The sequence below is a fragment of the Poeciliopsis prolifica genome, unplaced genomic scaffold, assembly GCF_027474105.1.
Source record: "Poeciliopsis prolifica strain line A6 unplaced genomic scaffold, Auburn_PproV2 SCAFFOLD016, whole genome shotgun sequence".
Taxonomy (NCBI): Eukaryota; Metazoa; Chordata; class Actinopteri; order Cyprinodontiformes; family Poeciliidae; genus Poeciliopsis; species Poeciliopsis prolifica.
This window is the reverse complement of record NW_026562391.1, coordinates 148,096-165,488: the sequence shown is the minus strand read 5'-3', so window position 1 is coordinate 165,488 and position 17,393 is coordinate 148,096. Positions and strand designations below refer to the sequence as shown.

General features: G+C 41.0%; 1 protein-coding gene across 1 annotated transcript in view; it reads right to left on the bottom strand.

The window, feature by feature from the left end:
* The window catches only part of LOC129366914 (voltage-dependent calcium channel gamma-2 subunit-like), a 63,685-nt gene extending 54,258 nt beyond the window's left edge, over positions 1–9,427 (bottom strand). Inside the window, exon 1 of the mRNA XM_055041015.1 lies at positions 8,909–9,427. Within this exon, the coding sequence (XP_054896990.1) occupies positions 8,909–9,119 (211 nt within the window). The 5' untranslated portion in view covers positions 9,120–9,427. The remainder of the gene's footprint in view (positions 1–8,908) is intronic.
* Between the last annotated feature and the right edge of the window lie 7,966 nt (positions 9,428–17,393).

Here is a 17,393-nt window from a genome sequence, read left to right as displayed (position 1 = left end):
ATATTACCAGAAGAAAGTCAAAATGTTTGTTTTCATTTTATACGACTTTTTTCCTCATTATTATTTTTTTCTCGTGTCACTACGGCGTTTTTTTCCCAACATTGTCGTATGGCTTCAGTCTCAAATTATTGTAAATTTATTCTCGTAATATTATAACTTCATCCTCATATTAGTGGGACTCTTCTCACTTTATTTTAGTAATGACTTGGTTCTCATATTATTACAAATGAAACCCAAATCGAGATGTTTTGACTTTAGGATGTGGAACTGATTTCTGCTTTATATCTGGACGTGAAAACAGCCAGAGGAACAAGTCCTGCTAACACCTCATTCATAGAATTAAAAAAAGAGAGAACGGCAGAACAATATAACGCCTTCATAATTAAAATAAGTTCCCTCGCTTCTAACATTGATATAATCATCTTGTGGCCTCAAAGCCCTGGTAGAGAGCTGCTGCTCCAGTTTCTCACATGACCTATTTCTGACTTCCTATTTACTCAACAGCTAACTTTTCAACCAAAAACTGGTCATAAAAAAAACCCGACCACCAAGTGGTTTTTAAGACGACACATCATACCAACCGCAGCGCTCTCGTCCCACCGCCGTTCTGTTCACACCCTGGACTGCTAGCAGCTAACAGCTAACAGCTCTGGCCTGTTGCTCGACCCTGTTGGCTAAACAGAGCAGATGCACTTTTTATGTCCTTCTTAAGGGTTAACACAGAATGCTTTTGGTCGAACAGTAAACATATTTAAAAAAATAAATTTACTAAACAAATTAGTTTCCTAAGACACAAGCTAGCCAAAACACCAGCAAGTGTAATAGCAATGTTTCAGTGTTTTGTTACATTCAACAAAACACTCGTTCTCTTTGGCGCCGCTTTAAAGGGGCAGCATTATATATTTTCCCGGCACATCTTATAGCATAATCAGGTAACAAAGGTATTTCAGTTGTCTTAAAAATGCTATTCATGTCAAATATGACTTAAAGGAAATTGAACTTCATAATGTAACGGCTTGAATTTGTTCCTCTGTCTCTTTAAAAACTGCTGCTCTTTCTGAAACTCCGCCTCCAGGAAGTCATCACAACATGGCTCCTCTGTTAACCCTTAATCAGTGTTTTTACCTGCGTTTCACTGAGAAGTAGCTCCTATATTAAACTCAGCAGATGCTCAGTTCCACCAGGTGTTTGCTAATTGTTGCTGGCTAGTCTGAAGGAGCAGATTGTGGGAGTTGCCAAAGCAGAAGTTTGGAAACAGGCGGTTTCTACGGCTTAGAGGTTGCCAGGCAGATTCAAGGATTTCTTAAACATGCATTAGAGTATCACAGCAAACAGGTGAAAGAATAACATTATAACATGAAGCACAGCTCCAAAAAGTCGATTTTACACAATAATATTATTTGTAAATATGGGTTGTTAGATTACAATTCCACAAAATAAGTTCCTTTTATAAATGATTAATTCAAAATTGTTCTTTTTTTAATAGAGTGATTAAGCTCGAAATGTAAAAATGAACAAATTGTCACAATCTGCAATATTTTTTTAAAATAATAAAATATGGAAAGATGAAAACAAACAAAACATTTTTTTGTTAGCTTACTTTGTCAGACATGTTTCTGTGTCTCTTGCATGTGTTTTCATGTTGCATGTAAACATGTCCTGTGTGTGTGTGTGTGTGTGTGTGTGTGTGTGTGTGTGTGTGTGTGTGCCTGACATCCGCTCACATGGAGCACAGCGAAGTGTTTGTCAGTCCCAGGTGCTGTGTGTGTGCACACTCATAAACAATCTCTTTGATTGAGAGACCCTGATGTCCGTTTGACAGGCGGCTTTGTGCTCCCAACAGACTGCCGCATCGCCATAGTTACGCTGTGTGATGTGGCCACCGCCGCCGCGAAAGAGGACAAATGCTACAAATAGAAACTGGGAGCCACTCTAGTAATTTGGTAATCAGGAGGTCCAGGTATTGGACCTCCTGTTGTTTTTAAGTGCAAGTTTAGTAACAAAGAAACAAAATAAAAACAACAAAAAAACAGCCAAAACATTAAAAGTTAAGGGTAAATACTTGCAATGATCACAAAAATTAATGCTTTAAAATGTTAAACCCTTATTTGAAAGAAAAGGTCTAACCTGGTCCCACAACCTAAAAATGATAACTGTTATTGTTATTATTATTAAACTGTCTAAGACTGCTTTAAAATACAAAGTTATATGTTTTTAGCAACAGATTACTATTTGTTTATTATGTAATTAAAGATACACTTGTGTTTCTGTGTGTGCTCCGGTGGCAAAGCGATGATATTTCATTGCCAATGCTACTAATGTTTTTTTGAGCAAAGACAGTAAAGTAAGTCTAAATCTAAAGAAGATATTATCAATATCTGTGTAATTATGTCCCATTAACATCAAAGCATTTTATTTTATTTTTAATTAGTCTGACTGATTTAAAGTGCCTACAGATAAGAATCAACCTTTATGTTGCGTTTACTCAAGACTGAATGTGATGAAACGAAGCAGATTTTTTTGAAACGTCAAATCCGTTTCACATCCTTCAATTATTTGCGTTGCTTTTTATGAGCTTTCGGTTGAAATGGTGAACATGTGTTTTGAGCCGGGGTGTGGAAATCGGTGTTGCTAACGTACTTTCATAGTTAACATTCAACTGAAATGTTGATAGTCATGTAATTATCGCCCAATTAATCAAAAAGTAGGTCATGCTGTCAGCTTCACTTTCGGTTTTGACCGTCCATCTGCATGGTGTCTTATTACATGGATTCAAGTTACCATTTTGACACTGCTGGGGTTGTTAGCAGTGGCATTGATAAAGAAGAGGCACTGAGGCTGTAGAATCTTCCTCTCAACTGGACTAGACTCCACATCTTAGCTTAGTCTGTTTTCAAATTATGTCACTTGTTTCCAAATTGATTATTGACTCAATATGCATGAACTTCATCTATGCCGGACAGTAAAAGTTAGTCTTTAGGTTGCGATTCAGGATTCTATACAAAGATGATAAAACTCCTCTGTTGGAAGCTGCTGCTCTCAGGTACACCAGCTCCTTCCCCAGAAACATATATTCTGTCAAACACGCCTCACTTCGCTCTCAAAGCTGCCGTCATTGAGATTAATGGCAGCATTTAGAGCCTGCTGAGTTCCACCTGTCAAGGCCCGGTTCCCCGGGGCCGATCCGGTCTGCGCCTTTGGATGAGAGACCGTCTCGGGGCAAGATCCATCACGGAGGCCCATGACAGCCTCGATAGCCGGACCACCAACATGGAGCCATTTGACCAGCATGACAGGCGAGCCGGGCGAAACCGAGTGGAGCCGACTGCGCGGCTGTTCTAGCGCAGGACCGGTCCAACGTGAGGTCTGTCAGGTGAGAGCTGGAACTTTTATGGAAATGTTTTCCTTTTTTTAGGGCAGATACGAGCCACGACAAAAAACTAGCGGCGGTCTAACAGATTGTCAGAATCTGCATGAAGGAAGACTTTCATTCATTTCTTTGTTGTGCTTTGGTGATCTATTGTGTTTTCTCTGAGGTTTCAGGTCTAAAGCAAGAGTTTTTTTCCACGTTCGATTTGTCACAACTAGAACAACAGCAACCACATTTTGACAAGCTGGTAAAAATGTGTTAAAAGTAAGTAAAGCAAAACAGAAAAAGTGTCATAGATGAAGAGGAACCGTTTCTGTCATTAAAACTTAATAAAACCAAGAAATATTAATGTGCGAGGTGTTGAATGACCTCTAACACCCATTGTCATGTTTTGTACACTGGAAAAAGTCAACAAAACAGGTGATCCAACTTTTTTAAAAAATCAGTTAACAAAGTAAACTACATTTATCCAAGTAAATGTATTAAGATTATTAAGTTGTCATGTTTGTCAAACATAAAACAAATTTGACAAACTTAATTTGTCTACATGTAACAAATTAACTATTTTTTTTAAGTTGGATCTCCATTTTTGTCCAATGTGAACTGAAAAGTAGTTCACAAATAAAAATGTCTGTTTTCCTATAATCATTTCTTATGGTAAAGTCTCAGAAGAGGTTTCCCGCTGCCGTCAAGTTGGTTTTCTTTGAATTTGATCCTTCGGCGTCTTTACTGTTGTGGCGAAGCCGAAACATTAAAAACAATCTGAAAGTCAGTTGTTTGTTTATTGAGAAATATGGGAAGAAACGCTGTGGTTGGGGCATATTGACGACTGAGTTTGGCAGCTGTCTTGGCTTGTCAGTCACTTCTATTACAGTATCAACAGCAGACCGCCCACAGAGCGCCGCTTGATGCTGCCGCACGCCTCCCAGCGAAGGAGGAACGGCGGCTTTTCATGTCCTCACCCGGCTTCTCTTTGTAAAAACGCCACAAATAGCGTGTTGTTTATTTTTGGAGCTTGAACTTTGCTCGTTCTGAAACTTAGTCAGATTTTGTAACTGGAGATACCCGGGTTGTTATTTGACAAAATGCTACATTTTTGGAGGTTAGTTTACATTTCGCATTTGTTCTTCAACAAATGGGCCGATTTAAAATTCATGTTATGCAGTATCGGCACGAGATAAATAATAATTTTGAAATTAATTGTGGAATAAACAAAAAAACATATCGATTAAAGGAAAATTTTTGTAATTGTCACAATTATATAAAATTCCGCATATTGTGCAACATAACCTGTGGCAATAACAGGTCAAAGGTTTTGGATGTTTGATGATGTTTGATATGAAGAAAATATCACTGCATGTCAAAAAGAGAATTTTTCAATTTCTTAAATGAACCAAAACTAAAAACTAATTTTTTTTCTGTCCACAGGTCATTTGAACAACCAGCAGTAATGTCTTCCCACCGGCCTGTATTCGGTCTCCTTGTTCAATCGCAACAGAGTTTCAACTTCAACCAATGCCAGTGTTTCACATCAGGCTTGATGATTTCTCACACACAATGAAAGACCTGAGCAACTCGACTGCTGGCATGTCCACCTGGATTCAGGCTTGCTGCTATGGAGCGAGTTCAAAACAACATCCGCAGCCACCCTTTATGTGAAGACGTACTGTAGGTCCAGTGGAAAGAAATTTCCTTCTGGAATTGAAGTCTTGGACATTAACAGAAGAAAATCTGCGGTCTACTGTTTTCCCTCAACCTGGACGGCTCAAAGCGTACATGCTAGCAGGCATGCTACCTAGCTTCCAGCTGCTCTGTAAGCGAACCAAGTCACTCAGTCAGCCCTGTCAACTCATCACCTCACCGATAATAGAATAGAATACAATATACTTTATTATATTGGAGGAAAGGTTGTCATGAACTGAAGGGTGCGTAGCAGCAGCTGCCCCAATCTACAATAAATACAAGTCATATAAGCAGCTGGAAATGTAAACTACATACACAACAGCTCAAAAAAAAAAAAAAAAAACAGCAGCAAAGTTGCTGCACACCTCAGTAACTTAGATCTGTTTGAAAAGTTGATAGAGGTGAGGACATAAAACAACACTTTAACGTTAAAAGACAAAGCTGCAAAAAGTTCTAGGGGAACGACAGGGGGAATTGTCCAAAAAGGATTCAAATGCAGTCAAGATGATAATGAGCGCGATCATTTATTATTTCCAATTATTCTAATTTGTGTTTCTACCTACTAGGGTGGCCTGCTACCTATTATGGCTTCCGGACAGATTCTTGATAAAGGAGAGCTTGTGGATTTATTTTTCTCTAAACAGGATTACTTCAATCACCAGATTACCGATCGTTTGTGCTCCCCAGCCACTGAAACTCTTACTGGAGCTTTAGATAAACTGACAGTCTGCATCCTTTTTCTTTCTTTCTTTTCTTTCTTTCTTTTTTTTAAACCAAGAGATTATTTTTGTAATCTGATTCCCTGCAATTAGTTATCGCACAATCCTAGAATATCACTAGCTGCGGCTTTAGATAATGAGACTCAGCAGTGAGGACAGGAAAATTACCGGACGTGTTGGCTGGAACAAAAAAACTAATGTCAGAGCTGTAATGGGTGGTGGTGGTGGTGGGGGAAGGGGGCTTTTAATATTATGACACAACTTTGTTTTTACGTCTGTATTCAAGTCGAAGCATAAAAACGAAACCAGATCTCAGTGTCAACGGAGATATTCCCAGTTTTGCAGCGCCAACAGGTAACAACGGGAGCAAAAACTCAAACAGCTCCTCACCAATATCTGCACATTGTGTACATCGTGTCCCCGGCATTAAAACGGAAATTGCAGCGACGCTGTGATGTATTACGTTAAAAGCTGCGGTGAGGTAGGTTAGATAGAACGTGGGCCTGCGTGTTAAAGATAGCATAAGATGCCTGAAGGCGTGTGACAGCAAACCAGAGCTGCTTAGTTTCTCTCTCTCTCTCTTTTTCCTTTTTCTTTTCCTGTCTTTCTTAGCACCTCCCAATTGTCTCCTTCTCCCTCTCTCCTCGGCACACAGTTTGTATGGCAACTGTAGCTCCGATGGCAATGCAAGGCGTTGGATATCTTTCAAAATCTCTGCTCTTAATCGTTTTGAATCTCTGGTGCCAAGGACACTGAGTGTGTGCAAAGTAAAGCCACTTTGCAAAGAAATTGAGAGCCTCGCTTTGCTGCGACGGTTCTCTTGAACAAGCGTGTCAATGTTTTTGATGTGGTTTAGCATGTCTTGTGATTTCGAGGACATAAACATGATATCCTACGGCTCGAGTACAATTTGTTGGTTTCCAATCCTAAAACCATTCAGACAGTTTTGAGTCTCTACTAACAGTTTATTGTTGCTAATGTATCAATGTGACCTACAATCTGGGAAAGCAGTGTGATTAAAGTGAATTCTAATTTAAAAAAAAATTATTTAGTGCTTATTTAGTGAGAGAAGTCGTTTAGTCGTTGGTAATTCCTAATTGACCAATTTTATATATCTATATATAAATAATGAAGAATGTTGCAGCTACAAATTCATTTACGATTTCAAATAAACTTCTCTTAAGCTTCATTTGTCCAGTTCACTTAAGAGCAAATCACAGAACTACTTTAGAAATCATAGAGCAATGCTTTTATTTTTTAATTTTTGAATAGTTTATCAATTATATTAGTTGTCAAATATAAATACAAATTATCTAAATATTTGTTTTATCATTATCCCTCTATATTAAGTCATGCATAAGCTACATATTGAACAAAATTCAAACAGTTCAATGTAAAAGCAGGAACTGTATTATTAATATGAAGCTTCCTACTTTCTGTAACACGCTCTTTATAGCAACACGTTGCAGAGAGCAGCATTACTTAAAAACAGGAATCCTCATTTTCTATAACGTGTCATAAACTAAAGCCTTAACTGGGAAAAGTATAGATTTAAATGTTATCATATCCAAACGTTTGGACTGACTTTTAAAACACAAACAGGATTGTATTTCAATAACCGAGCAGGTTTTTGAGTTTTCGCAATTAAAGCTCCAAATATCTCATTCAATGAGCAATGACATGCGCCACACGCGAGGCGGTTTCTCTCTATTTTAAACCCTCATTCAAAACAAAGTCAAAAGCTATTCCCGTGGAAATCTCCCACAGACACGGAGGACCAAATGAATCATGGGAGAAATCCCACAAATGCCGCAAATTTATGTCATCAGCCCATGGCTTCGTCTTGTGAATCAGGTGAATGTGGGGCCCGGTATGTTCTGATTCAGTCTGATGATAGATAGACAGCAGAGGACCGGACTGTGTGTGTGCGTGCGTACGTGTGTGTGTGTGTGTAGAAGTACTGTGTCAAATCTGTTTCACACTTAAGGAGACATTTCACAGTTTCCCTATTGTATAATCACAAACAAACTCACACTGCAAGACACATATGCTTTGAGCTCTCTTTTTTTCCTAACTTAACTGAACATGTCTGAACAGTCAGCCAAACTTATGCCACAGTCTATCTCATTTATCTCGGGTGTCCAGAATGGCAACAGGTCTACCCTACCTTTGTCTGTCTTTTGAACCTTATTGAGTCTTCGCACCTGATAGTCAGGTAGACCAGTTCGATTGGGGACCAAAATTGCAACATTTGGTGCATTTTCAGCCGATGGGGTTCTCTTTCACGCCGCACTGTGTCAAACAATTCGAACCCGTTCACCCCCCCCCCACCTGTGGCGGCATTGCACCAAAAAACACTGAAGAGAACAACAGAAAAACCTTAGAAGAAGCCAGAATTTCGCTTTTCTTCGGCTTCGGTGAAGTCGGGCATAAAACAACAATAAATCGTCTTCTAAAGAGTTGTGTTGGACTCATGTCCAAACCTACCACCTTGATGCAAGGCAACTGTTCCTCCGCTATCCAGCCTTTATCCTTTCCTGTCTTTACTTAATGATCTTTAAGTCATCACTCTGTTGCCCGAATCAAATTCAGAACACTATCCCTTCAGTGTAATAGTCAGATAGGCAAACAGCTCCCCTGTGTAGGCCAAATCTGCGCTGATGCTGCAAGGCAACTGATTCCACCATGTCAGAAAAGACAAAGGTACCAAACATTCTTCCTAAGACCTTAAATCAAGAGTTCACATGTCAGCATAAACATTATATTTTCCATGACTTGAAATTTGTACCTCTTATGGCTTTATGAAGGAGATGAGTGAACATTGATGATAGATAGATAGATAGATAGATAGATAGATAGATAGATAGATAGATAGATAGATAGATAGATAGATAGATAGATATGCTTTTTTTCTTATGAAGAGAATTATTGCAGAGTACATACAGAACAGTGTGGGCTTGGGATTTTCTGTGTAGGCATGTAGGTGCAAATGCAGGACCATGTGAAAATGAGTGTGGGCATGAAGGGATTGATCTGCTCACGGCGGCATTGTTGGTGGGTTTGTGCATGTGTGCCTATAGATGTTATCTATATTTTCGTGTGCGCACACATGACTACCTTTAAGTCTTTGGCTCACCTTCAAGGCAGCACGTTCTCCAGAGGCCCGAGTGCGTCATAACCTCCTCGTTCTTCTTGCTCGTCTCGTTCTCGTTGGTGCTCTTGATCTTGCAGACGCCGCGCGAGTACAGCCAGTAGTCCGTCCCCACAGCGATGGTCATGAGGCTGAAGGCGGCAAAGGCCCCCACTGTGGTCAGCAGCATCTGAACTCCGTGGTCAAACACACCCATGTTGCCACATTCCACGAAAGGGGGGCCCCCTTTCCTTTTGATGTACAGGAAGTAAATATTTGTGAGTTTGCGTCGCCACGCCAGCTCGGAAAGCGGGGGGTGGGCCGCGTCGGGCGGACGACGGTAGCGGGGGACGGCCGGGGGGCGGGGGAGTTCGGGGAGCTCGGGGGAAATCGTATGGTTGGTTTTTGGGGGGGGGCGGCACAAAGACGAAAAACAAAATAAAAAATTCGGAAGACGGTTAAGGTTTCGGGTGGATTTCCGGCTGTTTGACCCGACAGAAAGGGGGTCAAACACCCTTTGGCAATGACGGCAACAGCCTTAAGAGGTAAAGTTCTCTAAATTCTGAACTTCTGGTGGCAGTAAGTTGCCCTACTCAGGAAATAAAAAAAAGGCTGACCTAAAAACACGAGTTTCAGCAGATTCCACAAGAGACCTGGTCTGGGATCGGGGCCTACTTTGTTGAGTTTGAAGGCCTCTAAATGTCAAACTTTGAAAAAGGCCAAGATAATGAGGGGGATGGAGGACTTTGGCTGCTTCAGACCTAATTTTGGCTTTCTGAGCTAACTGAAGGCATCAGATACAATACAGTCCTCACAGCTTTAATGGTGTGCTGATGGAATAACGTGCGTGGCACGAGAAGACGACCTCACACAGCGTACGCCGACTCTCTCACAGACCCAAACTTTCATGCACACACCTGCACATGCATGAGCACCCAGACGCACACAGTTTCAGTTTGAATTAATTGATACAGAAGAGGAGGAGAGTGGCGGTGGAGTGTGGTTAAGACAAACACAGTTGGCGGCCCGGTTTCCTTCAAAATAATTCCCCCTGCCCCCAAAAGAAACAAAAGCAGCGATCACAAATGGAGAATGACACAAGACTCATTTGCTGTGATCAAAAGGATAAGCAGACTGTATAGATTTATCCTGAGCATGAGCTGGATAACCGAGCTGCAACATAACACATTATGGGGAAAGAGGGACGATGGAAGGCAGGCAAAGACAGACAGGCAGGGCCAGGGATGAATGAGGAAATCAGCGCTAGGCGTCTCAAAAGAAACTCAAAGAAGCAGGATCAAGCATTAGTCAAACATCAAGGGTAAAACGAAAAAAAAAATAATATCAGCAAGTAACATGACTGCCATGGAACCCATTCCTTAAGAGACGATGGAGCATAAAAACAAGGAAGAGATGCTCCCCTCTCTCTCTCTCTCTCTCTACAAAAAAAGGAAGGAAAAAAGAAAAGGGAAAGATAAATGAAAGAGAAGAAAGACACAATTTGGAGGACAAAAAAAATCTAACAACAGCCTGCTTCGTTCTGAAATTGCGATCCCCAGTTTCCATATGTGGTCCCTAGACCTTTCTCCGGCAGCGGCGGAAATCTGCTGCTAGGGTCTCGGGGCAGCGGCAGCGGCAGCGACGGTACACCGTGGACAGAGGGGCGCATCCAGGCGGGCAGGCCGAGCATCACCGCTCAGGCGGCCGCTCGCGGCCGGAGGAGGAGAACACGGTGGAGACGAGCGAAGCTTTCCCGGCGCCCCGGAGCCTCTTCCTCCTCCCGCATGGAAACGACGAGTCCCGGCGCTTTTCTGTCACGGCCAGCCGGAGAACAGCGCGAGGACGCGGACGCGGACTGTCATCCCGTGAGAATGATGAAACATGGTCAAAAACGCGTTTTGGGTTTTTTTTTTTTTTTTTTTTTTTTTTTTGTTCTTTTTTCTTTTTTCTTTTGGAAGAGCTGGCGCGACGCGTTTGTGTGCGCGCGAGAGACGGAAGCAGAAAGAGATAGAGAGAGAGCGCGCGAGAGAGATGGGGGTGGGTGGGGGGGGGGGGTGATCAAGTAGAGCAACACATCAATCCCCAGTTTCCTGGTTTCTCTTCTTCGCAGAGCTGAGATAGAAGTGGAGAAAAGGGAGGAGGAGGAGGAAAAGAAGGAGGAGGAGGAGGATTATGGTTGGAAGCAGGGGATGAAAAAATAAAAAATAATCTACAGAGCCACAGAGCGAGGAAGAAGCGGAGAGAGCGCGAGGAAGATGTTCGGCGCGCGGCAGGAGCGGCGGCGCTGTACGCAGAAACACGCGCTCCCACCTCCCCCTTAACCCACAAACAAATAAATACAGACGGTCAAGTCAAACCCGGCCTGCTGTCCAAGAGAAGAAGAAAACAAATCACATTTCACTACCACAACTTTCAGAACATCTGATCAAGAACTTAAGCGACAAATTGAAAGGAAGATCATTTTTCTTCATTCTTTTGCATATGCAAAATCCGATGCACTTAATGACAGCGCCAAGTTGAATCTCATGCAGCAAAACGCCTTTAGAAGTTGTCCATATAGTAAATAGGGAGCACCAGCATGAGGTTTCATGTTTGTAAGAATGCAGCTGTTGTGTGGGGATCATAATCACCTTTATTTGCATGGCACATTTTGGCAACAGTGCCTCGCGCCATAACAGCATTACGCACGAAACAAGCAGCAAAATATCGCATTTTGGCGGGACACAAATCTGGTTTCTGTAAAAGAGCAAAGACAGAAGAGAATTAACCAAGTAGAATGATTTGGTTTGCCACAGTGGAGACATGACAGACAAAGCAAACATTTAAAGAAGCAAGACACATGAGAGCAACACAAAGTTCTGTGTTAAGGGAAAATTAACATTGAACATGACACTGACGACACCTGTCACTGATCTGACCTCTCCGATACCGGCCCGGTATTAGTTTCAGACAATACCCAGTATCGGTATCACTATCAGTATCAATACTGGTACCGATACTTTTTTGTGTTTGATGTAATCATAAACTTCTGACATTTCTGTGTTTTTTAAAATTATTATTTTGTTTTGGTTTCAAGAAAATTGATTAAAAGTTTATCGATTCCCACAAAATACGTCAATAACACAATTTGTTTCCGTTTTTCCTAAATAAGCAACGCAAAAAAAAGAAAAAGATCCAAAAATCCAAACCAACTTTTTTTCTTGAGGTGGAGTTGCAAAACTGCGACACAAAAACAAAATAACATTTTAAGAGGGAATTTGAAACTTGACTACCGATCTTATCTTACTGTCGGTCTGATACCAATACCGATTTGGTATCTATCTTATCAATATTTTTGATTGATTCGCCCAGCTCTGCTTGAAACTGGGGCGTAGCATTATATTTCCACGTTAGCTCCCACAGCTTCACTTTCCCTGCTGCCTATGCGACTCCTTACCTCCAAACAGAAGACATTCCTCCTGACGGGGATCAATGAGGTGTCACCTTGTTATCAGAGGTTGTGATTTTGATTTTATTTATTTATTTATTTTCTCGCAGGCTGCTGTGTATTACAATTTCCTGTGGAAGGGGAAAGGGGAGACATGTTTAATGAAAGGCGGGGAGCGCCGATCGTAAAACACCCGACTGGGTGGCTAGAGGCCCGGACGGCTGGGACCGAAGCAGATGTACGAGGCCGTAAAAGTCACCGATCCGTGGCCCGCACGTCTGACACGCTCTCCCGTTTCACATCCACTCGCCGCTCCGGAAAGACAACGAACCTTTATGCTGTCACAGCTCCACGCAGATTTATAGCCAGGTTTTTGGGTTGTTATTTTTCTGTTTGGGTGATCTTGAAGTGAATTTTTTGAGGTTTTAAAGTGTTTTTAGGGAGCTTTCCACAGTCGCTTCAAAAAATACTTCTCTAATCACGGAGGGAGATTTCATTTTGTCCAAAGACGCGCAGAAGCTACAGTCTCCTACAGCAGTCAGTGTTGCAGCGGTGCTAAAGAACCGTCTGTCTGAAGATCCACTGATGATGGTCAGAGTGGTTTATTATCGGTTAAATATTCCACTATTTAATGATTTTGTTGATATTTGCTGAAAATTCTAGGCAATGCTTTGGATCAAAACTACCAATTTATAACATCTTTTGTTCTTACAAAAAAAGAAAAAGAAGAAGGGGGAAAGAAAAACATATCGGAACACCATGAATAAAAATGCAGCTCTCACCTACTTACTGCAATTTAGAAGCTGTGATGGAGGCAAAGTGTCCATCAGAGGACGTCCTACAAGACAAACATGGTGTTTTCATATCGGTGATCGTTTAAAGCGCAAGAGCCACAAGGAGAAACGTTTTAACAAAAGATGAATGATTACATCTAAAACCTCTTAACGTAGGTCTGGACTTTGACTGGGACATTCCAACATGTGACATGATTTGCTCTAATGTACGATGTACGAAATGTACGATGTTATTTTGGTGCTGTAGAATTGGTTACGTTGTCTCGATAGACGGTAGACTCCTGCCACCGTGTCAGGCCTCCAACAAACTCTCTTTGATTATTACCCTCCATCTTACTTTCTAATATAACAGCGTCCTATTATCACCTTGCGTCGTTTAACTTAAATCGCTGCCATCAAACGGTTTCACCACACTGCAGGGGATGATGTGTTCGGGGTCACCTCCGGTGTTTCATCCTCCACATTGTGTGTTGCACTTTAGCTGGAAAAACCCCCCAACAGATTTGCTCATATAGCAGCAGTTTGTGACGGTCAGAGGGGAAACTGGGTTTATGATGACAAACGTAACAATGGGTCACCACAACCAGGATGTGGGGGGAGGGGGACCAACTGAGCACTTTCGACATTAATTGCTGTGGCATTTAAACTCCGTTTTCCTAATAAACACCTGCTGTTCCAAAAAGTCGGATTAATCGCTATAATATCCGGACTTGTAGTTTTCGTTTACAGTTTTCTCTGTCGACGTGCCAACATGTCTTTACCCGTAAACTTTACTCCTCAAAATAAATGAAAACCACACAAGTTTTCTAGTTGCATATCTATTCTTTACATGCTTTATTTCTAACCAATTAGAGCTGTCCTAATGACAGAGCGATCATTAAAAATTGAATGATTCATTCTGTTTTGTTTCTTTTCCCTTTCTTCTTAAAGGAGACTGAACTCATGTCAAACGAGACTTACCTAATTGAATGACGCAAATCATTTAGCCTGATGAAATTTCACGCACCGACTGAATTGCAATTAGGGCCCCGGACGGCCCGACAGAGAGCGACAAATATGAACAGCTCCTGCGATCCAGTGACGTTTATGCGGCTGTGGTTGGGGGGTGGGGGAGAAATGGTCTCCATATTGGCTGGTGTTCCTCTTCCTCCGGGGTCTGGAGGACATGTTTAACATTCTGCTCGATTCCTCCTCCTCCTCCTCTCATCCAGCCACAGCCTCAAGTCCCTGCTGCACTCTGGTTACTGATGGCCAGAGATCAGAGGAGAAGCACAGCAAATCCCTTCATCATGACCGCCACTACATTGTCGCTGCGTTGTTGTGTTCGCCTACGAGCACGGAAACCCGATGGAGGATTTCCACCTTTAAAAATTCTTTGTCCATTTCAGAGAATCGAAGTCTTGAAATTCGTCTTGAGTCAAAGTTTGTTTTTCTGAAGTAATGATGAAAAAGCACAAAACAAAACTAAATCGGTATGAGCAAAATCAACATTTTGCTAATACCAAAAGTATGCATTAAATGAATATTTAGTTGTTTTCTTTGCATTATTTGATGCATCTTTTATTTTGACCATTTCACATTTTCTGAAAATAAATACCACATTTTAGCTTGGAATTTCAGAGACATGTCAGTAGTTTATAGGATGAAAAGTACATTTTACTCACACACAAACCTGCAAAGAGTAAAATCAGAGAAACTGATCATTTGCAGCTGTTGTGTCTCTTCATTTTGCCCAGGCCTGCGTATCCAGGGCCGATACTTGCCATTTAAATTTCCCTGATACAAATTTAGATTAATTAAACCTCCAGTACGTTTAGTACCTTAGTCATTTGTGTTTGTCATTGTAGCAGTTTTTCATTCCTTCCAACAGATTTCAAATCCTTTTGGACATGTTTCAAATGTTTCCGTGTTTTTCTTTTCTTTTCTTTTTTTTTGCATCATTTGCTGATATTCTGTCATTTAAAATGAACTATAACAATTTACAATAAAAGTAACAGTCGTCATTTCATTGCTTCAGTCACTACAAGCCAAAGTGATGAACTGCTAGAGTACGACACGTTCATTCTATTGGCTGAGAGGTTGCCAGGCGACGGTTCATTTTTGTTCCAGAAGCAGGCAGAGATTGTTTCGTAAGCGAGCGGAGACAAAGTCTGAGCGCCGGGAGAAGTTATGAGTTCAAGCGTTGCAAGTTTTGAGAAGAAAGACATGAAGTCCTGCTTTCAAAATGAAAATATAAGCAAAAGTATTAAAAGTTTTAAGCAAATTTATCTTCATAATTTCTGTTCTATGTTTAATACAATAGTATTGCTCGCAAAATTTATCATGAGCAAATGTTCTTTGATTCTATTTGTTGTTTTGTACACATTTGTCATGTCTTGATGTTTCCTATGGAATCATCAATAAATAAATAAATGCCTTTTTGGCTGTTGTATGCTAACAAGCATTAGCTAGGAAAAATAAGCCATGGAGTTGAAAGTCAGTGAGGACAAACCCTCTTTTTTGTGGGCCTGAGTGGCGTTTTACAGTGAAAAGAGGAGACAGTTAGTGGAAAGGAGGTGCAGCATGAGCTTTGTGCAGGAGCAGCTGCTCTGCATTTTAGATTTAAAGTGCTTTAATGTATGCAGGTCTATGAGTATTTCAACAGCTCTCATGCAGGAGACCTGTCTGTACCCGTCCCATTTAGGTCACCGCCGCTCCTCTGTCTTCTCCCACCGCCGTTTCGCCCGTCTTTGTTCTTTCTTCTTGTCACATTTCGGTCCTGCCTTCCTCCGTCTTGTTTTCGCACAAACGCCGTTTTCCTCCTTCCTGGGCCTCTTGACGCCCGAGGACGAACCAGGGTGTCCTGTTCCTCGCGCTCTCATCGGGAATCTAAAGTTTGCATGAATGACTCGCCGTTACCCGCTGCAAACTGGCCTACTTCAAAAGCATCCCCCCGCCCCTTCGTCTAAGCTTCGTTTTGCCATCAGCAAAGTGAAAACCAGACAGATAGAGACAACAGTTTGGTATAAATACTGCAGAGAGGGAGCAGAACTGTAAGGAGCAAATTAACATTATTTCATAATCCAAAGTGGACACAAGTGTGTTTTATTATTTTGACACGAATTGATCAGAAACTGCTTGTTAAAGGTGCATTATGTAACTTTCATAAAAATATGGGTTTGTTTTCCCCCGTATTTTTAAAAAACTGTCACCATGTCATGACGATATGGTGACATTCATTTATCTGTCGCCATTTATCTGTTGCCATCTGCGGCCATGCTGATTCAACAACGGATTGTTAGTTGAAGGCTAGGCAACATGGAGGTGATGGACAGCACTAAGACCCGCCTCCTGGTTCTGATTGGTTGTTTCTAATTAGGACACGGAGAAGGTGGAGGAGCTCGGTATTTTTTTTTTCTCACAGATTTTCTGTCTCATACCGTGCCATAACAACAAATATGGAAAAAAAAAATTATATTAATTAGCATTAACGCAGACGTAAAGGACTTCTTGTTGGAGTAAAAACAAATAAAACCATTTTTTATTATTTAATATTTACTTAATATTTAAAACAAACTTTTCAGTAAGGCATCCTGCACTTTGTGCTGGTTTAGAATCAGACCCGTTTAGCGTTGGGGTAGGAAAAAAAAAATAAAAAATTCTAATTAAGCCCATTGCTCTTCTTCCCCATTTTTCCTTTGTTCTCATTATCTGTGGTAGTGCCTAGTTCAATCATTTATACACTTACTTTTTAGCGCACGTTGCGAAATTAGGGCATCTGTAAGAAGGCAGGAAGGCTGCACAATGAATTTAAGTAGGTCAGATACGGAGAGCATTCGGTTAGATTTATACAATACAAAGCAGAAAACTGGAACGATTCTCTATCAGGACTCTTTGGGTTTTTTTAATTATTATTTATTTTTTATTATTATGCAGGAGTGTTTCCGTATTGCTTTACGTTAGAAAACCTCTAACCCCTAAATCAAAATCTTATGATGGAAAATGTTAGTTACAACAAAAAGTATGTGTTTGTTGATAACCACACCATTGACTTCTCTCTGCATGAAACGTAAACAAGATCACATCTAACCGATAAGTTTGAGTCAAACGGTGACATTGATTTACCCGAATCAGCTTTTATTTAATCCTATAAACTTGCATAAATACGAGTGTTTTCAAGGAAAAGAGTGATCAAAGTCCTGATCTTGTTGCTGAGAGTCAACCACAGTTTTTTTTAAATCCCTTTCACAGGTTTGCAGCTACAGTTATTTGCATTTTCTATTTTCTTGTT